This window comes from Chrysemys picta, chromosome 11 (genome assembly GCF_011386835.1).
Source record: "Chrysemys picta bellii isolate R12L10 chromosome 11, ASM1138683v2, whole genome shotgun sequence".
NCBI classification, from domain to species: Eukaryota; Metazoa; Chordata; order Testudines; family Emydidae; genus Chrysemys; species Chrysemys picta.
In genome coordinates this window covers 49425837-49450444 of record NC_088801.1, presented here as the reverse complement: position 1 = coordinate 49450444, position 24608 = coordinate 49425837, and the positions used below count along the sequence as shown (strand labels likewise).

Sequence of the window (24608 nt, the reverse complement as noted above, 5' to 3'; positions counted from 1 at the left end):
TTATAGTCATGGGGTAGTAGTGTTATACTGCAAGTGTTTTTTCTGGGTAGTATAATATCATTCTGAATCAGAAATGGTGAACAATCATTCACTGTTGAGTTTTTTTTGTTTTTTTTAATTTAAGCAAAAAGAACGAGAAGTACTTGTGGTACCTTAGAGACTAACAAATTTATTTGAGCCTAAGCTTTCATGGGCTCAAGCCCACTTCATCAGATGCATGCAGTGGAAAATACAGTAGGAAGATGTATGTGTATATGTATACAGAGAACATGAAAAAATGGGTGTTGCCATACCAACTCTAATGAGACTAATTGATTAAGGTGGGTTTCTTTTTTAAAATTCTCACTATAAAAGCCTTACACAAACACATGCCATAAAATAATTCAGAAGTAAGCGAATGCAAAAGAGACACTGTAAGCAAGCTAACCATCTCCAACTATGCTCAGGCTAGAGTGCCAGGGAAATATTAGAAACACTGCTCATTTCAATATTAATATAATGTTTATGTATAATATTGGTTGATCCCAATAAAACTGAAGGGCCAGCAGAAAAGACTTCTACAACTATTTGCTAAGTTCCTTCTGATGCATACAATGAAAGATAAGAGATATTTCAGAGAGAGATGGCCTATAATTTCATACAAACAAGTTCAAGTAAAACAACAGGTTTACTGCTGTATTGCAGCTGATTTGTTGTTGTTGTTGTTACTGCTGTGAAATATTAATCAAAGGATATAGGATTTAAAATAGCACAGTTATTTTAATAATGCTGCTCTTGGCCACATTAAGCATCACTGGTATTAATTATAACATTAATACCAGATTGACAGAGACTGATTTATTACAAGCTATCATGAAATATTCACAAACCATTTAATTTAATTTGTTTGTCTATTACTGTGTGAGTTCTCAAGTCTCCCCCTTGTGTAGCTTGTTCATTAAATATAGAGCAGTTGCTTTTGAGTTGCATAGGATGGAGTGCATAGGATGGATTGTTGTCCTGGTAAAACGTGTGTATCAACATTGCATGAGACACTATTAGATTCTACTATGTATCATTGGTATAACATGCTCCATGGTTAATACAAGCAGATCCAAACCAGCCATTCTTCAGCAATGGAAAGGTATAAACAAGGAATTTACACTGCATCATAAGAACGTTTCAAATCTCACGTACACAGGGGACTGTTTGTCTACACTCCAGTGGGTGGTAATCCTCAAAAAGAGGAGGAAGCTATAAAATAAGAGACAGTGACCTTCACATCATCACTCTCCTCCTCCCGTCTCTCTATTCATGACATCAGTGACTCTGAAAAAAATGAGTTAAGGGGAGAGTGGTCCCAGGCTGGAAGGAGAAGAAGCCTCTGAAATTTTACTACAGCTGATGGTGAGATAGATCTTTTACTTTTAAACCTACTCGCCTTGATAAAGTTTAGGAATTAGCTTGCAGTTTTATCTTTTTATTTCTTGTGTAATCAATTCTGACTTTTATGCTTTCACTTGTAATCACTTAAAATCTACCTTTCTCTGGTTAATAAACTTGTTTTATTGTTTTACGTAAACCAGTGTGTATTTTGAGTGAATTGTTTGGGAATCTCTACTTAGGTCAACAAGGCTGGTGCATAATTATTATACAGTGTTGGAATGACGTACTATGTCTGAGCTTGTACTGTCCAGGGGGTTACTGAGCAGTACAAGCAGTACATTTCTGGGGAGCAAGACTGGGACTGAGGGATTTTCAGGTGTTGCCCTGTAGGTAATTCATGGATGACTGGGCATAACATTAATGTATTCAGCCGGGAGTGATTTTACATGCTAGTGTCTGTGCAGAGCCTGGAGAAATTGCTGTTTACCAGTGTCGGAGAAAAGCAGTGTAAAAGGCATCATAGGCTGGAAAGCTAAAGGGACATAGCAGTCCAGTAATTCAGTTTGCACCCTGGGAAATGTCACACTTAAGGAACTGTCTTCTGCCACCAACTGATGCATGGTATCCACAAAACATTAATCCTCCAAACAGTCTAATGTACAACCTTAATTATGGCCTCATACCCTCAGAAAAACATAACACACCACATACTTAACTCATGCTTATATGTCAACCCCAAAAATATTTGCTAACATTGCTGATGGTATAATTAAGGTTTTGGGGTATACTATGAATGAAAATTAATGTGTTTGCATTTGAAAAGTGGATGTGCACTATATTAGTAGTGTATGTATACTGCTATCTGAGCTCTAGGCAGCTTTTGTGTTCATAAGAAAGACTCCTTGTTCCATGTTGTAAGGAAGTGGGATAAACTGTCAAGTTTTTGCCAGAAGCTAGAAGGAGATTTGCGTGGTACTGGAAGGAGATTATATAAGATCAAACAAAAGTATAGAGTAATTCTTAATCCTCTTTCCCCACCCAACCTCCAAGCTCTATTAAAAATCCTCTTCTTCCTTTCTCCTCCTACCTCCTGCCATTTTTCTTTTTAAAAATGCTTTAATCCTGAAGACAGAAGCCAAAAACTTTACTCCATAATAATGCTTCACAGTGATTTACAATTGTGTTGAAGTTTAATCAAAAGGATGCAACATTAAAAAACATGTGAGAGAACCAGGCCCAAAACCAGCATTGACATTAAAAAATCCTGCCATATAACAACATTGGGGGATGCATATCAGCTAGGTTTGGTTCAGAAAAACATTCAAAAGTGTTATCTAAACCTTACCTGAGCCCCTGGAGGGTCCCCTACCCAACCTTGTAACCCTTCCATTCACAAACATCCTTTATGGGAAAGCCTGATAGTATTGAATAGCAATTACAAGGGAAATTTTCAAAGACCCCCAGTTGAGTTTCAGTGAGACTTAGGCTTGGTCTACACTACCCCCCTAATTCGAACTAAGGTACGCAACTTCAGCTACGTGAATAACGTAGCTGAAGTTCGAAGTACCTTAGTTCGAATTAGTTCGAACTTACCTTGGTCCACACTCGGCAGGCAGGCTCCCCCGTCGACTCCGCGGTACTCCTCTCGCCGAGCTGGAGTACCGCAGTCGACGGCGAGCACTTCCGGGTTCGACTTATCGCGTCCAGACTAGACGCGATAAGTCGAACCCAGAAGTTCGATTTCCAGCCGTCGAACTAGCGGGTAAGTGTAGCCAAGGCCTGAGGTACATCAGTAGGGATAGAAATTAAACAGGGTTTTTTCTATAAAAATTACTTTAAATCCTATAGTTGAAAAGCAGATAATTATATCCTTTTTATGAGAGTTTTGAACCATCCCATAGCCAGGATACAAGTTCCTGTTGAATTCTACAGGATGACTCAAGAACCCATAGAAAAGTTATCCTTTTTTAATTATATTGTCCATTTATTCATGCTATTCCTTCCATTGTCTTTGTGGTACAATTGGTAGTACTGCTTCCCCTGTGGTATCGTTAGGAGAGACTGCAGATTAGCATTTCTAATATCTTCATAAATGATGTAAAGATGTTCAATACTTTTCTGAATCCTGCTAAAATCTTAGCCTTAATGCTATACTGTAGCAATGAGTTCCATAGGTTAACTGACTAATGTGTAAACATGATTTATTTGTATTAGTTTTAAATGTGTTGCCTTTCATTTTCATTGGTTGTCCCCTTGTTATTGTCTGATCAAAATGGGTAAATAGGAGCACTTGCTTTACCTTTTCTGCACCATTACTTATTTTGTACACTTCTATTATGTACTGTCTTATTTGTCTCCTCTTTAAACTAAAAACTCCCTATCTTTTTATATCAAAAGATTCTCCTTGCCTGTAAACACTTTTGTTATTTGTCTCTGGACCATTTCATCTCGTTTATATCTTCTTTTAAATCATTTTGACCAGAAATGAACACAATATCCCAGGTGGCCCCTACTAGTACATTCCTATAACTTGCTTATTCCTTCAAACATCCCCGGTCTCAGTCAATGAATGCCTTTTGTGTATTGTTTAGTTTCTTCCAGATCTCCTCTCTTGAAGACTAATAAATCCTGTATCAAAAATATAACTCATTGTTTACATCTTTCTGTCCCTTTTAAAAACCAGAGCCTTTAATATTAATTCCCCTATTTATTGTCATCTACCAGCTACACTTCCATTTGTTATATGTGCATATGCCTCCAGCTCTCCTATTTCCTTTGGTAAGCTCCTTGTATTTTTACATAAGAAAAATGTAATAACTCTGTTTTTGAGCTCACTTTCCCTCACATCAGTGCCCACAAATTCTAAATTCAATGTATTATTTAGCTCCTTTCCATTGCTTCTTGTCTGTTTTCACTTTTCCCCCTAACCATACATCTTGCCATATATTTTCTTTCTTCTAAGCTCTTCTCCCTTTGTTCTTCCCTCTGCACCCAAATAGAGTTTTACCAGTTAGTTTAAATTATTTGTTTTATATAGATCATAGTTCTTTGTTTATTCAGATGCAATTAATCCTATCTACAATTACTTCCAGTGCTCCACACAAAAATATTCCTTATTTTTGAATCTTCACCATGATTATGATCAGATTAGAGCAGAGATATCAAAAGCCCAGTTCATGGGACTCATCTGACTACACTAAGACATAATCATGTGTTTTGCTACTAGTTGTGACTGGGTGTCTGGTTTGGACCACACTGAGAATGCCGCACTCAGTGCAGACTGCAAGAAATAGGACAGACAGTCCCCAAAGCTGGTGGTTGATTCTATAATGAGATTCACCAAGCCTGTAACAAAAGGCTTCTGCAGTACCACACTGGTTAACCAGAAGCCAAACACAGGCCCCTTTTGGCATTCCAGCCTTTGGCTCCGATCCAGACAACCACATGGAATATAGTGATAGGTTATTAAAAACCCATTTCACCATATGTGAGGTTCTTACTAATCCCAAAGGATCAGACACTTATCCCCAGATCAATATGTATCTCAATCTTACCCAAATATCAGACCCACAGCCAATCCTTATTAAACTAATTAGAAAAGAAGAGAGTTATAAATAGTTAATAGAGCATATATATACACAAATGATTGCAAAGTCCTTATATGAGGTTTGTAGTAGTGATAGACTAGACTGCTGGCTTGTAAAGGTCTCTCTGGTAACTTCCAAAAGATGGGAATGTCCTCAATCCATAGTTCAAGATGCTCCTTTTAGTTGTAAATCCGTGGTCCCAAGAAGTAGAGCAGGAAAGAGGCAAAATGGAGGTGTATAATGTATATCCATTGCCATATGCATGGAAATTTACTGTTCCAAACAAAGCCCACAGACCAGGTTCATGGAAAGTTACTGATCCAAGATGGAGTCTAGCATCACATATTCTTATCATATGTCCTTCATGTTTTGCTGACTCACAGAGCAGTCATTGCCCATATTCTCTCTGAGGCATCCACAGGAAAGGGTCACTGGGTAGGATGCTTTTCTTTAATGGCTCACCCATTGTGAGTGAAGTGTCCTTGATGGGCCATCAACACATAGCCCTGATGTAAGTCTACTTGGAGGGTGTCACCCGGGAACAAAACACATGTTGGAGATACAAATACATGGGCAATAGTCATAACTTTAGATATAAAGATGATGCATGGATTTAATCAGGATAATGATATTCAGCAGAGTGTAACTTTTCTGTTGACACTGTACAGGATACACTTTGTGCACGATTTGTTGCAATTGTATAACACTGGTAATATCAATTATATAAATCAGTGGCTCTCAAACTTTTTACTGGTGACCCCTTTCACATAGCAAGTCTCTGAGTGCGACCTCCCTTATAAATTAAAAACACTTTTTATATATTTAACACTATTATAAATGCTGGAGGCAAAGTGGGGTTTGGAGTGAAGGCTGACAGCTTGTGACACCCCATGTAATAACCTCGCAACCCCCTGAGGGGTCCCGTCCCCCAGTTTGAGAACCCCTGATATAAATGGTCATCTTTAATCATATAGCATCACACTAGTATCTGATTTTCAGATGGTCATCAACTTTAGCTGAAATTACTTTTTATTTTACTTCTGTTTCATTCTTATTACCATGACACACTAAATCAGTGAAGACTAACATTGCTATTTCAGTTATACCAATCCAGATTTTATTTGTACCAAAGGTCCATAGAGTACCGGTGCAGTTTCAGTCTTGTTTAATTAGAGGACTTCCATCTAATTACTGATCAGCCCTAACGTTACTTGTGAGATCTGACAAGAATGCAGCAGAATGTAGAATTGTATGTAGCATTGTATTAAGTAATTTTTCTCCATTTCAAAGTGACTTGGTGACTTCCATGGGATTACCCATGTGCTTAAAGTTAAGCACATGCTTAATTGCTTTGCTGGTTTGGGCACATAATCAGCCCCTTGCAGGCCTGAGCCCTCAAAATGCACTCTTTATGTGATACACATTGTTTCCTGTTTCCCAAACTTCTGAGTTATGCGGTCTAAAAACGGTTCCATTTCTTGTTTGTGTCATGTGGCAAAAAGGTTCCAAAAAAAAAGATTGATTCTTTTAAGTATTGGAAATCTGCACAGTGATTGATGTCATTTCCATATTTAAGAAAGGAGCAAGAGTTTTTAATTATGTATAATTTGACCAGCAATCATCCAGGCAGATCATACCTGTTAAATCTGTGTGGGGTTTTCCATTACTAAATTAATAGTCATAGGAGAGCTGCTGACACACAATCTATCTGGATTTTATAGCCATTCTAACACAAAATGTTGAATGTTTGACATATTCTTCCCTTGAGAAAGAGGCTCTGAAGATGTTTGATACCAGTCCTGGGATCTGCTTTCCTCTGTGCAATTGCAGTCTGGTGCTTCCCTTTCTCTGGTTCAGCTTGAAGCACAGAAACTTTTCCTTTTCTAATAGCGTAACTTATCACAAAAATAAACTCACTGACACCAGTGAATTAAAACATAAGATATGTCTACAATGCAATGTAAGCCCAGGCTCAGACTCAGGCTTAAGCCTTAACCCCCTTTCCATCTACACACTCCTAATGAGCTCAAACTTTGACCCAGGGTCCTAGAATCCTACGGGGGTAAAGGGTGCGAGCCAGAGGCCAGCCAGGACCCTGGGTTCAAGCCCTATCATTTTGCAATGTGGATAAAACTATGCAAGCCTCAGGCCCTGGCAGTCTGCCAATGCTATCCCACAATCCCATGTGCTGGTGTACTGTCTTCTCTATGCTGTGAGTCAACAGTTGACTCCCAGGCCGTGGAGGCAGCCCCTTTGTTCAAGTACAGCTCAGTGTTTAGCCTCTCCATTTCATTCTGCTTGCTGAGCTGCAAACACAATGACCCTTCTCCTGTGGCTGATTGTGAAAAGCACAGCAAACCACAGTAATACAGACAGCTTTGATGACACTGGAATCGAAATGGATCTACAGACAGTGGCAGAGGGATTTCAGTCTGCCAAATGTACATTCAACCATCATTCTACACCTGCTGAGAGAATAATTAAACCTTCATTTGCCAGGGACTCTGAGATCAGGACATGGTTTCATAAGCCAAGGCAAAAGAGGCTATGCAGCATCCCCCAGAATGACAGTGGGGACAGTAACTCCATTTAGGACAATGTCATTTAGTGGGAATAGCATCCCAGCCTGTCCTTGAATGTCGACTCCTACTTAGCTGAAAACCCTGGTATCATAAACTGTTCCAGTGCAGCCCATGTTGATGTTCATAAATTGGTCTCTGTGGTCCACAGGAGCCTGTATAACAGTGACAGTACCCTTTTCAGTTTATGTAGTCATACTCCTTGAGGAGAGCTAACTATGGGCATGAGTCCCATCAAGTCCCTGATGCAGTTTGGAAACCCATTCTCTCAAAGACAGCAGTTACTTCAGGACTATCTTTTATGCCTGCCACTTTGGGGTAAATTGCGTTCCTTATTGCCTCAGAAACCTCCGTGACCACTTTACCCAGTCTACTTTCCAACACCAGCCTGGCTGGCAATGTTCGGTAGTAGTCTCCGGTAGCCACTTTCCAGATGATTATAGCAACCGGCTGCTTGACCAGCATGGCAACCCTCATGCATGTGTCTTGACACTGAAGGGTCAGGGCAAGGTGCCCACAAAGCTCCAGAAATGTAGCTTTCTTCATGCAAAATTTCTGGCCCCACAGCTGGTCATCCCAGGTCTGCAGGACAATATGGTCCCATCAGTCTGTGCTTGTGGCCCTGCTCCATATGCACCAGCTATGTGGAGAGCATCAGCAGCTATACCAAGTGGCATGAGCAGCATCAGCCAGTTTGAGTCTACCGTGTCTGTCTTCCTCCTCCATCATTAGCTCTGTCAGGTGCCTTTGGTAGGTCAGAAAATGCCACTGGAATGTCCACCAGCATCTCATGGAAGCTCTGCCCATTTCCTTAAGAGTGAAAGCACAATTGAAAGACGTTCTTAAAATGGCAGCAACTCCATGTTGCTCATTCCAATTGCTGGGAGTTCGCAGACCAGAATGAGGGCTCAGCAGGATCTGTTGGTGGTTTGCTCAAACGTCCTCTGATGTATCTGGGTGGACAACCAAGTTTTCCCACACCACACTGCAGACAGTGAGTTAAAGCAACCACATTTCAGGAGTGTGCTAGGAAAGCTAGGACATGGTTGGTTGGACTCAGGCCTGCATACTGTGGTGTAGATACTGGAACCCCAGCTTGGGGCCCAGCTTCAAAAATTCTCAACCTAGGGTCAGCAATCAGTGCAGATGCTCAAGCCCTGGGTTCTCAAACCTAGGGTCCGTTGACTCAAGTTCCACTAATCCTGGGTGTCATTGCAGTGTAGACATACCCTTAGACAGAGGCACAATGCTCCTACCAGGGAAATCACTGCTCTCCTGTCGTATTTCAGAATAGTACAATGATGAGATACATGGGCCACACTCGGTGTAGTAGCTATTTGAGAAATAATAGGTATTGGAGCTTGACATTTATTATTATTTCTTTGCATTGCCGTGCCTAAAAGGCCCAGGCATTGACCAAGACCACATTGTGCTAGGCCACTGTACAAATACAATTCCCTGCCCCAAACTGCTTAGACTGTAAACAGCTTGTTCATGACTGAGGCCCGCTGAAAACACATAATTCCCTCCGATTCTTGGCTAGTAAAGTGCATTTAACTACAGCTGTAAGCAATATGAGTTCAGTTCATAGAGGTGTGTTCAGATTTTTTTCTCTGGTTTTGATCCATATGGGTCCCTATGCCCCTGTCCTGTATTTGAGTTTCAGGTTCTAAAGAATTCAAATGCAAAAATCAGTCTAAGCTGCTGAGTTTCAACTGGCTGCATGGTGAAACCATAAAAAACTGTGCAAATGGATGATGATAATGCAAGGCCACTAGCTGATCCAGTTTGTAAAATGGGGAAACTTTTGCTGAACCTGGTCTGGATTTTGTTATAAACTAAAAACAGAGCCAGAAAAGTTTTGCTTGAGTTTGGGTTCTGTTACTAACATGACTCATAGCTGTACTTGCTTGCTCCTTTCCCTGCCAACACACACAGACTAGCCGGGGTTCTGGAGACTGCTTTGTTCCAGCTCCCTTGCTCCTCCTAGACCCCCCTGATGTGCACCCATGCTGATGCTCAGGCTTATTACCCTCATGTGACAGGGTATATGTGATATTTGTTACCTATTAGTGGGCTAAAACTTGATTTGAAGAATGAGCTTCTCATCTGGCTTCTGGGCAGAGTGAGCATGGCAGCAGGTAGGCTGTTGTTCTCTGTCATCCAGGAAATATTCAGGGTATTGTCCTTTGCTTCCTGGAGAGCAGGGACATGTCAGCAGGCAACCAATTGTCCTCTGCAATCTAGGGATCGTGAGCACTGTACAGTAGCTGGTAGCCAATCTGTTTTCTGGCAAATGTGTGAGCACAGCAGTAGAAGAGTTGATGGCCAATAACAAATTAGATCTCTGCAGAATCTCTGTATGTAATCAGAGCACTACAGAACCATATTGGATACAGAGGTATCCTTTTGGATATTGGAATCCCTAGTGGGCAAGGAGCACTCAAAGTGTGTTTACACGGCCCATGGCAGCAAGCCTATCAGCTTGGATTGTCAGACTTGGACTTGCACCACTGAGCTAAAAATAGCAGTGTAGCTGATGCTTTGAAGTTGTGGTTCAGCTTTGATGCCTACCCCCTTCCCTGGGCTTCAGCACCTGAGCTCCATCCCGAGCCTCTTCGTCCGTACAGCTACGTTTAGTGTGGTAGCACAAGGTCAAGTCTGTTGACTCAGACTTTTACCCTCATAGTTCTGAAAAATTGATTTCACAAGCCCAGCAGCAGAATAGAATCATCTTGAGCTGGAAGTATAATTATGGTGCAGATTAAGAGGTTAATATTGTGGTAGTACTTCAGAAATGTTGAGTATCATGGACCTGATCCAAATGTACTTCCTTGAGCTTTGGATCCGGCCCTACATCTAAAAAATTCTGATCCAACAAACTACTTACACACATTTAATTTATGTCCAAATTAAATCAATCGGATTATTCACGTGCTCATGTGCTTAAGTACTGTCCTGGATTAGAGTTTAAGTGCTTATTATATGGGATATCATTTGTTTTACTTTTCCTCAGATTTATTAATCCTTAAAAGGCAAAAAATGTTGTAATTAGCCCCTTCTTTAAATGCACAGCTTTCTGGATATCCATTTGTAAATCTCCTATATATTATATGTATGTAATTTATACACGTAAGTAAATAGATATTCTAAAAAAAAACAGGCCATTTAAGTAGCAAGAAAAATATGAAAGAATAAAGAAAAGGCTAGGGTTTTAACTGAAATATAACCTTTAATTAGAAAAAAATCTATTAAGATTACATGCATTTTAAATAATTAAGTCTTATTAATAGATTTCGAGGAGGAAAGGCATATCTTTCTAACTGTATTTATCCTAAAGCCTGATCCTGCTCTCATTAAAGTAAATGGCCAAACTCACATTGATTTAATTGGGAACAATATTCAGTCACTCCCTAAAGTGTACAATAGATTTTTTTTTAATTTGAAGGGAAAACTATTTCTGCACATTTCTATTTCACTTCCAGATACCATAGCTGCAGTCTCAGTGCAGCAACAGTGACATCCAGTGACTAATCAGATTAATTCCAGGTCTGAAATGCATTTGGAATGGGTGCTCCAGGAGGTGCACCAAAAGTAAAGCTCATTTACAGGAATGTCTAGTGCAGAACTAGATTGCAGATTCTCATTGCACCACAATGCAAACCACAATGAAGAGCTTAGCTAAAATATAGACGTGCTTATTTAATGTTGTTGCACTTAATTTAGGTTTCAGAGTAGCAGCCGTGTTAGTCTGTATCTGCCAAGGTGCCACAAGTACTCCTGTACTTAATTTAATTAGTGCTTATTCTGTGCCAGAATTAGACAGTCTGTAATGCAGGTATCTTAAATATCCATTAAAGAAATACATAATTTTAAAATAATTTTGTGAAATGATGCAATCTTTTTAATGGGGTTATACTGTACTCTCTACTATTTCTTCTATTTAAAGGTAGAATTCAAATGAAACTAACTATATTAATATGCATTTTTATTCCATAAAGAGCCATCTTAAAAATAAAAGCATGCTTGACTGTAGGCTCTAACGACTGCATTGAGTAAATAAAATAAAAGCTTAATATATGAGTAAGAGACAAGTAAGTAAGGTTTAAATTAGAGATACTTGTGCTGTGTAATTCTTTCTCCTCTTCTGCCTGATTCTGATTTCATTGAATAAATGGAAGGTTTTTTCCTAATTCATTGAGTACAGCATCTGGCCCTAAAAATTACTAGCTTCTGGTAAATGCCTGTAGCTGGTATTTTCTGTAACTAATTGTGTGGTCATTTGTCCTTTATCCAAATGTCTTTAGTCCAGAGTTCAGTCCTGAAATGTCAAAACAATCTCTTATAAGATTTCCAATACTTTCTGATGATGTTAGGAACACTGCACCAAGACCTCATGTCCCAGGACTTTGATTATGAGGAAGATAATAGTAATAATAATGCCTAGACTTTTCAGCTGTAGATCTGAAAGCAGTGGGTAAATATCATTTCCACCATTTTGCTGTTGTGGAAACTGAGGCACAAAAATGGGTAAACCCACTCAACGAGCCAATGACAGAGTCAAAAATATAACCTAGAATACCTCACTTCTAGTTAAAGGGAATACAAACTCACTCCAGGAACAGAGGTACGAAACTAAAAGCAAAATTAGGAATGCTATCAAGAGACTGCGTATGTGTACTGAGAGTACATTAGTGGTGTGTGAAGATGACATCAGGGTTCATCCCTCATAATACTCATTGATGCCCCATTCAGCTTGATCAGAGAGGAATTTGTGTTGCATCTTTGGAGATGTAGTCCTCCAGGAGCCCAGCTGATAGGAGAGAATGAAGGTCTGAACTACAACTCCTATGAAGCAATGAACGTCAATAGGAATGGTTATAACAGGGTGATCTGTTCCCTCTGAGGGCAGTAGAGACTAGATATCAGTCAGACCCAGTACTATAGCATGGCCCTTTAAGGTTTCAGGAATATGTAAGTATATGAAGGCCTAGGAAATGGCAGAAGCAGATATTGAGAGGGGCGGAGTGGTCCTGATTCATGTTTGGAAAAACCCATGCTACTGGTGCTTTAAGGGCTTTGGAACAGGAGCCTTGTAATGCAGGGTAGGGCAAGACTTGCCTCTATCCCAGCCAACTGGGACAAGCCCTGGCTTGAATTAGCACAGACTCAGAAAGAGGCTGATCCTAGGGGAAGAAACCTGCCAAGCTTATAGCACTGAGGCACCAGAAGGGCTGCAGAACTTTCAAATGCAAGTGGAGTAAGACTACCTGAAATATTACACAGGCCCAGCAGGGGGCTGTGGGACTCCTGAATATAGAAGAGGAGCCTGTCTGAATTAGCCCAGAGGCTCCCAGAACAAGGGTGGAGTTGTGGCGCCTTGGCTATGCACATCCCTTCCACTCCAGCCCTGTTAAAAGATTCTTTTCTACTCATCATGTATGAAAGTGGCCTATTGGTCTCCACCAGGTGTCAGCATACAGGATCTAGCATTTGAAGTATCTACAGTACTTACCGATAAGTATGCACTACCAAGTTCTGAAGAGCTAGTGTCCTATGATTCATAACAACCCCAAACTGGAATTGGTTAGGCTAAGCTACAATTTCAAGGACTTTTAATCCTTATGTTCCAGGATAGATTACCCAATGGTGTCAGGTAGATGTTTTTGGCCCAGAGTTTAGTATTGAAAAATGTTTCACTGAGGTTTTGTATCTTCCTCTGCAATGGCCACAGGTGAAGCCAGGATATTGACCTTGATGGGCCATTGATTTGTTACTATGGCAATGCCTGTATTCTTTTTGTATGATCAAGATCTGACTCATTCTTATATTTAGCACAAGCAGGGGTCCCCATTCTATTTTCCCATTGTGTTCAATTCTTTAAAAAAATCAGCTAAAATAAAGAGGAGTGAGATGGCGGGAGAGAAGGAAGACATTTGGAGAAAGAAGAGCAGGTGGGAGGATCTGCAGGTCTAGAACCTGCAGCTATTAGCTCCTGAGCCCATGTCATCATTTGACAACAGAGCAGGGAACACCAGTTTAGTAGCCCTGTGGGCTCTGGCTTCTGTGGCTACCCTGCCCGTGGAGGCCCTTTTGGTGGTGTCTGAGTCCCCTGATTGTCTCAGGCATGTTATTTAAGGCCTGGGAGAAACACCAGGAGGCCATCTGTGTAACTAGGCTGACCCCGGCTTGCTGCTGTAAATAGACCTTGCTGCATTTCCTAATAGCTTGCCCCATTTTGGCCCCTCGTCTTGTTCCTATTCCACTACCTCAACCTCGGCATGCCCTTTGGGCTTCTAACTCAGCACAGCTCACCAACTGTGACCTGACCCGTCGACATGCTACCAGTACAGACTGGCTTCTTGCCTTGAGCTATCTCTTGCAGCTGGGATCCTGACCACTTGAGTAGATCAGGCTGCAGGCCTTTGGAACCCTGCTCCCTGCTCCTTGGAAGTCAGTAGAACCTAATTTGATTTTTGCCTGGATGTTTAAACATTAGTTTAAATTTTGTGATATAATAATAGAAAACACTGGAGAACTGTGGAAAAACTTTGAAAAAACTGTCCCCTACCTCATCTTTCATAGATCATCTTGAAGTTGGGTGAGATTTTGAAATTCTGATGTCATCAGCATGTTGATGACATAATGTGGAGGAAGAAATGGGGGTGATGCATAATATCAGTGGCCTGAATGGAGGAAAAATGTAAAGTAACTTAACTCTTATCCTTGCATTTTGTGAGCATTACAGGTATAAACCTACAGCTCATTTGTGGGAGGTTGGGACGGAGCCCCACTTTCATGGTGCCTTTAAATGAGCTGAGTAGCTGTGATATGAAGTGCAATCACTAGAGGGCAATGAGAGATCACAAACATCTATCCTCCAATGCAGAACAATGTAAGAGAAGCTGTCATGCAGGGGCTTTAATATATATATTGGTTAGAGAGGGAACCCACCTCAGAAAAATAAGACCTGGCCCTCAACTAAAAATTATATCCCAAACTTGGTAATGATGCAATTGTGTCCACTTCATTGTTTTCTTTTCTTTTACCTGTCACATGTTCCCCTGTAGTCTGACTGGTCTCTGTTTTAGCTCCGTAGGAAATAGCAGTAGAAAGGATATTCTTGAATTATTTCCTTTTCCCAGGTTTGCATACATTTCTTAGCATTCAGAGAGAAACAGACAAGGGAAGAACGGATATGACTCAGTTTGCATTTCTTTTGGTAAGCAAGATTATTTTTAGACAGAAGGCAGTGAGGCTACAAAGTCTTAGGGCTTGTCTAAACTGGCAAGTTTAGTCGCCAAAAACTGCCTTTTGGTGACAAAATAGCAATAGTGTACACACTGCAATGTGACTTTTTAGAAAAAAAATGCTCAGTTTTGGCAACAAAAACTTCCACCCCACGAGAGACTTTTGTCTTTTCCCCTCTCTTTATTGTTGACAAACAGCCAGTGTAGATACTACAGCTTTTTTTCACGATTTTATTGGCCTCCACAAAGTGTTGCACAATTCCCATGCTGCCACTCTGGTCAGTGGTTTGAACTCCCCTGTCCTACAGCCAACCCGCCCCTCCCCCTTGCAAACCCCGAGAATTTTAAATCTCATTTCCTGCTTGCTGGCTTCCCAGATGAGCTTCCCAGGTGGCTTCCGAGGTGAGCATGGTTGGCTATTGCACCAAACGCGCTCCAGCTTGGACCACCGCTGAATTGTTGGATCTGATCAGTATAGTATGTGGGGAGAGGAGTGTGTTCAGTCGCAGCTGCGAGTGACCTGTAGGAATCAGGACACAAATGGGCAAAATTCTCGAGGCTTGTGCGAAAAGGGCTATGATCGGGACATGCAGCAGTGCAGAGCGAAGATAAAGGACCTGAGGCAGCCATACAATAAGGCGTGGGATGAAAACCATTGCTCTGGCGGTGTACCTAAGACCTGCCGCTTCTATAAGGAGCTGAATGCTATCCTCAGTGGTGACCCCACCTCCACCGTCGATAACCTCCTGGATACTTTGGAAGCAGCAGAAAGAGGGGGTAACCTGGAGGCTGAAATTTGGGATGAAGAAGTCGAGCTAGAAGAGGATGTGGAGCTCCCAGCGGGGTCGCCCGGTGGGTCAGGCAGACAGGAACTTTTCTCTACTCCAGAAGTGCTCAACGGGGAGCAGGAAGCAGATGAGACGCTGGGTAAGTTGCTGTGGCTTGTGTAGGGAATTGAAAAGTGGGAGGCAGGTAGTGTTTTCTGTGGGCTAGACATTGTCCTGTGTAGCTAATCTGCATGGCCAAGCAGGGTGTCGATGGACATCGAGACCTACAGGGAATCCTCCAGAGAGAGGCTCTGGAAAGTTTCCAAGAGGTACTTGTTAATCTTCTGTCACAGATTCCAAGGGATTGCAGCCTTGTTAGTTCCCCCATTGTAGCAAACTGTACCATGCCTGTCATAACTATAAAGGGAAGGGTAACAGCCCTCCTGTGTACCATACTATAATCCCTCCTGGCCAGAGACACCAAAATCCTTTTACCTGTAAAGGGTTAAGAAGCTCAGGTAACCTGGCTGACACCTGACCCAAAGGACCAATAAGGGGACAAGACACTTTCAATCTTGGTGGGGGAAGGCTTTTGTTTTGTGCTCTTTGTTTTGGGGGGTTGTTCGCTCTTGGGACTGAGAGGGACCAGACATCAATCCATGCTCTCCAAATCTTTCTGAACAAGTCTCTCATATTTCAAACTTGTAAGTAAATAGCCAGGCAAGGCGTGTTAGTTTTATCTTTGTTTTCTCAACTTGTAAATGTACCTTTTACTAGGGTGTTTATCTCTGTTTGCTGTAACTTTGAACCTAAGGCTAGAGGGGGTTCCTCTGGGCTCTTTAAGTTTGATTACCGTGTAAAGTTATTTTCCATCCTGATTTTACAGAGATGATTTTTACCTTTTTCTTTAATGAAAAGCCTTCTTTTTAAGAACCTGATTGATTGTCCTTGGTTTTAGATCCAAGGGGGTTGGATCTTGATCCACCAGGAGTTGGTGTGAGAAAGGAGGGGGGGATGGTTAATTTCTCCTTGTTTTAAGATCCAAGGGGTTTGGATCTGTATTCACCAGGGAATTGGTGAAGAGTCTCTCAAGGCTACCCAGGGGAGGGGATTAGCACATTGGGAGTGGTGGCAGCGGACCAGATCTAAGCTGGTAGTTAAGCTGAGAAGTTTTCATGCAGCCCCCACATCTGTACCCTAAAGTTCAGAGTGGGGAAGGAGCCTTGACAATGCCATTTAGCAATCACTGGAGCTGGGACCAAAGCGGCACATAGCTGAGCTGCATATAGATCGGGGTGAAAGCCGCAAGCATGCAGTAGTTGTGCCCTGGTTTCCCTGGTTACCCGCAGCAGCGAGATGTCAGCCAGTAGTTTGGCTGCCTGTGAAAAAGTGCATGATAATTTTGGAATGAGTTCCCTGTGAGCCATGACTGTTTTGTCCATACGTACAACTGCCTTCCCCCCACTCCCGACACTCACCATGACCGGGGTGCTCGCGGAGCTGTGTGCCTGCCTAGAGTCTCAGAGAGAAAGTGATTTCTACTAGCAAAAGTCCCTTGTTACTAAAATGTTTCAATCGTTTGCTGGAATGTAACAATCCCTCTTCTGTACAGCACAGACCTTGAGGAACACACCACACTCTCTTACTGACTGGCTTTGGCAGATAAGGAAGAACCCTCGGCACAGCAAAGAAGACATGTTCCAGGAGGTGCTGCAGCATGAAGAGAGACAGACCAGGGAATGCAAAGAGTGCTGGGAAGCCGAAAGGCATGACAGAAAAGATAATGCTGCATTTGCTAGACAAGCAGCAGAGTGGCTGCTAAGTTATGGAGGATCAGACAGAGATGCTCAAGTCTTTGATATAGCTGCAGACTGAGCAGATCCATGGTCGACCTCCACTGCAGCCAACCCCACCCCCCTCAATGCCCACACATTCCTTTTCACTTTACAGCACTCCTGAGTTTCCCCATCACTCCACCCCCTCTCACAGCTTGCACAATGATAGCTGGAGCTACACACAATTGTGAGATTTTATCCTTTTTAACAATAAATAAAGGCTAAGGTATCACTGCTCTGCAGCCAAAATGCTTCTGAAATAAATGTAGTCAAACTTTACTAATTCTGGGTCACTGAGAACGAAAATGATCCTTAAAATTGTTGATTGGCTCTAGTTTTCAAGATATGCTATTGGGTCAGTATATACGATCCTTGACTTGGGAATGGCGGAGGATAAGTGAGTTATAAAGGGAAGGGATCTCAATTTAAACCAGAAATGACTAAAATACATCTTTGACTGGATCTATGAATAAATCTATGACTGGGTTTGGACAGTACTTGCTTTTTAGGCAAAACAATGAATGATGTAATCTGAAGCGGGTATTGTGTCATACATGATATGAATTGCATCATGTTATTCCTAGAAGTCATGGATGATGCAATCATAACGAAGCTTAAATCACTCTGCTGAACAAATTGCCCTATGTCAGCTCTAGAAATCATACAGTGTCGTGCTCTCTTATTTGTCAGGGTTTGATTTTGCAAAGGGACACATTTCTGTTTAGCCAAAGTGAGCAGAGATGCCTCGTACTTGTGTGAACAGTGCAGATGTTCACACAAGTGAACTTTTGCTATGTTTGTGGTGAAGTGACTTTTGCATCACAAAAGCACAATATAACCACTATGGTTAAGAAAGCCTATCACCTTTATTTTGGCTGCAAAATTGGAGATCAGGACAAGAGGTGGGCCCCACACATATGCTGCAACACTAGTGCAACAAATCTTCGCCAGTGGTTGAACAGGAGAAGGAAAGCTATGCCTTTTGCAGTGCCAATGATTTGGAGAGAGCCAACAGATCATACCAGCAATTGTTACTTCTGCATGGTGCCTCCAGTTGGGAAAGGTGTGTCAAAGAAGAAAAAGTGGACTGTGCATTATCCAAACATTCCATCAGCTATACGCCCAGTACCCCACGGAGAAGGACTGCCGGTTCCTGATGCACCAGAATCATTCTCACTTGAGTCAGACGAGGAAGAGGAACAGGATGAAACTTCTGGTCCTGAACCATCAATGTCACAGGACCCACATTTTCTCCCAACCACACCTCATAACACAAGGTGAACTGAATGACCTTGTCAGGGATTTGGAACTACCCAAGAGTAAGGCAGAGCTGTTGGGCTCCAGACTACAGCAGTGGAATCTCCTGGCAGGTGATGTTAGGGTTTCCATGTTCCGTGACCCGTCAAAAGGATCTTGTCCCACTCTTCTTCATGGAAGGTGATCTTGTAGCCTGCAACAACATTGATGGTGTGATGGCAGCCCTCAACATCGTTCACGATCCAGATGAGTGGAGACTGTTCATTAATTCATCGAAGACGAGTCTTAAAGCTGTTTTACTGCATAATGGCAATGTTTTGCCATCAATTCCAGTTGGTCATGTAGTCCATATGAAAGAAACCTATGACAACATGAAACAACTTTTGAGGTGCATAAACTATGACCAACATCAGTGGCAGCTTTGTGGCGATTTGAAGGTTGTTGCTCTCTTGCTTGGTCTGCAGACTGGATACACAAAGTACTGCTGTTTTCTCTGCGAATGGGATAGTCGTGCAAGAGATTCCCACTACATCAAGAAAGATTGGCCACTCCGACAGTCATTGGAACCTGGGAGGAAAAGTGTTCAGCATCCACCACTTGTTGAATCAAGTAAGATTTTGTTACCACCCTTACACATCAAGCTGGGTCTGATGAAGAACTTTGTCAAGGCCATTGACAAAACACAAGAAGCTTTCAAGTACCTCCGTGGAAAATTTCCAAGGTTAAGTGAAGCTAAGATAAAGGAAGGTGTCTTTGTTGGTCCTCAGATTCGTGAACTTCTTTGAGATGATGCATTTGACCATGCACTGCGTGGCAAGGAAAAGACGGCTTGGAAAGCCTTCCAGTTAGTGGCAATAAATTTTCTCGGCAGACAACAAGGCAGACAACTACAGGTTGTTGGTGGAAAACCTCCTCAAGGCATACAAAAGCCTTGGTTGCAACATGTCACTAAAGATACATTTTTTGCACTCTCATCTAGATTTTTTCCCACCGAACTGCGGAGCAGTGAGCGACGAGCACGGCGAGCTATTTCACCAGGACATTGCAACAATGGAGAAACGCTATCAGGGCAAATGGAGCCCATCAATGCTTGCAGACTATTGCTGGACAGTGACAAGAGATGCTCCATTTAATGAATACAAGAGACAAGCTAAGAAGCGCTGAGTAGACACAGAATAGGACTAAACTATGTACATAATAGTTTTTTGCCTTTTGTTTCATAATAAATTTTATTTATATAACCTTTTGCTGATTTTTAAAGTGTTACATAAACAGGACAGGTGAAATATTATCATGTAAAGCATTCATAAACACATGAAAAGACCTAGGTTTACAATTTATGATTAAAACTCTACTATCTACACAATATACATAGACATAAAATGTAAAAACTTAAATATCTTAGAAACAGTAGCCACTCAGTTGTTTTAATTGTCATATTTTAATTCAGCACATAAAAATACATAATAAATAGCACATTTTATCTCTGAAGCAGATGACTTCTCAAAAATTGTAGACCAGTGTTAATGGTACAGCATTTTTATTCTGTGTTCTACAAAAGTGTATAGCAATCAGTTCACTCTCAGGAACAGGCTTCTAATGCATTTGTTGCATGGATCTTGGCCCCAAAATTGTACATGGATGCACCAGGGAAGCAACTCCAAAGCAGACTTGTGCTAGTTCCCCTCATTGTCAAAGTGGTTCCTCAAAGCCTCTCTGATGTTAATAGCAGCCCTCTGGGTTCCTCTGACAGCCCTAGCATCTGGCTGTTCAAACTGTGCAGCCAAGCGCTCTGCCTCAGTGCTCCACACCTGAGCAAACAGATTATGCAAAGTGCAGCACACGGCTGTGATCATGGGAATATTATCCTCAGTAAGGTTTAGCCTGCCATTGACACCTCCAGCGACCTTTCAAACGGCCAAAGGCACATTCAACTACCATGTGGCACCTGCTCAGCCTGTTGTTAAAACGCTCCTTACTGCTGTCTAGGTGCCCTGTGTAAGGTTTCATGAGCCAGGGCTATAAGGGGTAAACAGGGTATCCCAGGATTACTATGGGCATTTCCACATCCCCCACTGTGATTTTGTGGTCTGGAAAGAAAGTCCCCGCCTGCAGCTTTCTGTACAGGCCACTGTTCCTGACGATGCATGTGTCATGCACCTTTCCACACCAGCCTGCACTGATATCCATGGAACGCCCCCGATGATCCACAAGCGCCTGCAACACCATAGAGAAGTATCCATTCCTATTGATGTATTCAGAGGCAAGATGGTCTGGCGCTAAAATTGGAATGTGTGTGCCATCAATCACCCCACCACAGTTAGGGAAACCCATCTCTGCAAAGCCACCCACTATTTCACGCATATTTCCTAGAGTCCGTAGCAGGATGCGATTTATTGCCCTGCACACTTGGAGTAAGACAGCCCCAACAGTGGACTTCCTCACTCCAAATTGATTTGCAACTGACTGGTAGCAGTCTGGATTTGCCAGCTTCCAGACAGCAATTGCAACACGCTTCTCTACCGGAATGGCAGCTCTCAATCTGGTGTCCTTGTTCCCCAGGTCAGGGGACAGCTCAGCACATAGCTCCAGTAAGGTTGCTTTATGCATCCTAAAGTTCTGTACCTACTGGTCTTCATCCCACACCTGCATGACAATGCGATCCCACCAATCAATGCTTGTTTCCTAGCCCAAAAGCGACAGTCTACTGTATGCAGCTGCTCTGTGAATACACAAAGCACTGATAAGTAACTGCTGTCCATATCACACTTGGGTGCCTGCGATTCATCCTCTGTCAGTAACTTTGCGAGTAACTCTGTGAGTAACTGTGCTGCCATGAGCCATGTCCTCATGACAGCTAACAGCACATAGGAGATCCATCCTCTCTCTCATTGCAGATGTTAGCGCGCACTACAAAAGACTGACAGTTGGAAAAATGTCACAAAAGGAATCCAGAAACCATTGGAAGGCTGGGACACAAAGCGGTGCATGACGGTACTGTGACGCTCTGTACCTCGGGGGAACACCGTACACCCCCACATTCATCTTTGTTAAATGGCTGTGTGGTATCCAATGCAAAGTTCGTCATGTTGGGTGTCTTCGGAAGGCTCAGAATGCACTGAGCATGGTTGTTATAGTGATGTTACAGTAATGTTATAGTAAGGTTATAAGTTATAATTTCATGTATATAGTTATGAGGCTGAAAATGTATCCTCATGGCTTAAAGCAAGCCCATGCAAAAGTCTCCAAGAACAGAGAGGCAGTTCACACCTCATCAGGGCATGGATGGGACAAACCTGGCCCAGCCTCACAAGAACAATGGACACTGGCTTAGGCAGCAACAAAAGAATCTGTTAGACCCTCGAGGGAGTCACCCCCTTCCTTTGGGCAGTTTGGGACTGCAATGAGGTAATGTTCACCTGGCTCTGAAGGGGGGGGGCAAAGCCAAGAGGAAAGAAAGGACATGATAAAAGGGAGAGACATTTTGCCAGGCTCTCTCTTCCACCTACATCTACAGACACCACTACCACCAAGCGACTGAAATGCTGCTCAAAGGGGAGAGCCTGACTGAAAAGTAACCAGCCAGCCTGTGGTGAGAAGCATCTAAGTTTTTAAGGACATTGAAAGTGTTAAGATCAGCTTAGAATGCGTTTTGCCTTTATTTCATTTGACCAAATCTGACTTGTTATGCTTTGACTTGTAATCACTTAAGGTCTATCTTTATAGCTAATAAATCCGTTTGTTTGTTCTACCTGAAGCCGTGCGTTTGGTTTGAAGTGTCAGAGGCTCCCCTTGGGATAACAAGCCTGGTACATATCAATTTCTTTGTTAAACTAACAAACGTATATAAGCTTGCAGTGTCCAGTGGGCATAACTGGACACTGCAAGATGGAGGTTCCTAGGGTTGTTTCTGGGACCAGAGATATTGGCTGGTGTCATTCGCTTGCAAGTAGCTGGGAGCAGCTTACCTGCCAGAGCTGTGCATGAACAGCCCAGGAGTGGGGGTTCTCACAGCAAAGAAGGGTCAGGCTGGCTCCCAGAGTCAAGGATTGGAGTGACCTAGCAGATCACTGGTCCAGACAACACCAGAGGGGAACATCCCAGGTACATTTTGCACATCCCAGGATGTGCTGCACTCCATTTCCGCATTCTCACAACACCTAGTGACGGCTGGTGTCGCCAGGCACTGTCGGATTCATACCCACAGTCCATTGCTCTCGCTGTCGACAATGGTGCCCCGAATGTGGACACGATCTATCGACAGAGGGAGAAAATGTAGACACGCTTTGGCAACTTTGCTTTTGTTGATTTTTCCTTGTTGACATTAGTTTCATTGACAAAACTTGCCAGTGTAGACAAGCCTTTAGAAGGCATTTAGAAAAAAAACACTACAAAAGGAAAGGGTGAGGTTATGTGTAGTGTTTCTTTAAACTATAGCAAGCTGTCAGGTGGTAAGAGATGGGGGAAGATTCCAGGCTGAAATCCACTGAAAGAGAGAAGTTTCCAGGATAACTTCCTTAATCTGATGAAGTTCCTCATTCAGTATCAGAAAGCAACTCTTCCTATTTTTCTTTACCATTGGCAAATGACTGAAGGATAGATAGTGACGCCTCATCAGGGCTCTGCTGCAGAATTCCTTGTTACCTGAGCTATAGGGTCCTGTAAAATGTAACCTGCTGTCAAAATCACTCCATTACAAAGTTGTGCGGAAGAGGGCTGCTCATGTATAATAATTCTTACATAGTGGGTTTTTTCCCTTTGTTTTGTTTTTAGTGTGCTAACTCCAGTGGCAAAGCTAATCAGAAAACATCCCTCAGAAAAGGCATCTTGGGTTGATTTTAGGTCACTTAAGTTATGTCTACACTGCAATTAAATGCCCATGGCTGGCCCATGTGAGCTGACTCAGGCTTATAGGGCTCAGGCTATGGGACTGTAAAATTGCAGTGTAGATGTTTGGGCTCCCACAAGGTGGAAGGGTCCCAGAGCCCAGGCTCCAGACTGAGCTGAAACATCTACCCAATATTGCAAAGCCCTGCAGCCCAAGCCTCATGAGCCCAAGTCAACTGACACGGGCCAGCTTCAGGGGTTTAGTTGCAGTGTAGATGTACCCCTATAGTGGCAACACACAGCACATTTTTAGAGAAAGGACAATCTTGCGGTTAAAACACTGGACTGGGACCATAGGCGTTGACGCCCTGGGTGCTCCAGGGCTGGCGCACCCACAGGGCTGCAGCCCCCCATCAGCACCTTCCCCTTCCTCCCCCCGCGCCTCGAGCCTGCTGCAATCAGCTGTTTCGCAGCAAGAAGGAGGATGAGGGGGGAAGGGAGTGGAGCGGGGACGGGGCGTGCTCAGGGGAGGGGGCAGAACTGGGTGGGAAGAGGCGGGGTGGGGATGGAGCAGGGGCAGAGCGGGGGTGGGGCCTTAGGGGAACGGGTGGAGTGGGGGTGGTGCTTTGGGCAGAGCTAGGGGACAAGAACCCCCCAGCACTCTAGAAAATTGGTGCCTGAGACTGGGACTCAGGACATTTGAATTATAGTCCCAGCTCTTCTACAGACACGTTGTGTAACCTTGAATAAATCATGGGGGTTACATCTACTCTGCACCTGGGAATCAGCCTCCCAGGCTGGGTCAACAGTTATACTAGCTCAGCTTGAGCTAGTAGGCTAAAAATAGCAGTGTGGACATCCTAGCTTTGGCAGCAGCTCGGACCCTCTAGGTCTGAGCTTGGGTGGCTAACTCAATCTCAGTCAGAGCTGAAACATCCACAGTGCCAAATTTCAGAATTAAGCATGGCACAATTGAACATGTGTCTGTGTTTGTGCAAGCCTAAGGTATGCGCCCAACAGGCCACAATTTGCATGACACATCCTACACATGCACTCACCAGCTATTTGCACGCTTCTCATAGGTATATGCAAATTAATTTGCACACGCCTACTCCTGAAAAGCTGATCCTTTACTTCTCAC

At 42.8% G+C, this 24608-nt stretch overlaps 2 protein-coding genes across 6 annotated transcripts in view; both read left to right on the top strand.

Annotated features, from left to right (window-relative positions):
- Positions 1-24608, top strand: part of TFPI (tissue factor pathway inhibitor) — a 251892-nt gene that overhangs the window by 166490 nt on the left and 60794 nt on the right. Inside the window, exon 1 of one of the 3 annotated variants that reach the window (XM_065561979.1) lies at positions 1362-1386. The exons of the other annotated variants lie outside the window; for them this stretch is intronic. The gene's annotated coding sequence lies outside the window, so the exon portion shown is untranslated. Of the gene's footprint in view, positions 1-1361; positions 1387-24608 lie in introns of those variants that run through there. 3 annotated transcript variants of the gene reach the window in all.
- Positions 14134-23050, top strand: LOC135974363 (uncharacterized). 3 transcript variants are annotated; one of them, XM_065561952.1, is made up of 2 exons: positions 14134-15708; positions 17161-23050. In XM_065561952.1, exons 1-2 carry the CDS (start codon positions 15261-15263, stop codon positions 17421-17423), a joined length of 711 nt encoding a protein of 236 aa, XP_065418024.1. In that variant the 5' UTR covers positions 14134-15260; the 3' UTR covers positions 17424-23050. The 3 variants fall into 3 exon arrangements, 1 of the variants encoding a protein (XP_065418024.1); XR_010591605.1 differs by lacking the exon at positions 14134-15708 and adding an exon at positions 15716-16252 and having other exon boundaries at positions 17166-23050; XR_010591604.1 differs by lacking the exon at positions 14134-15708 and adding an exon at positions 15716-16252.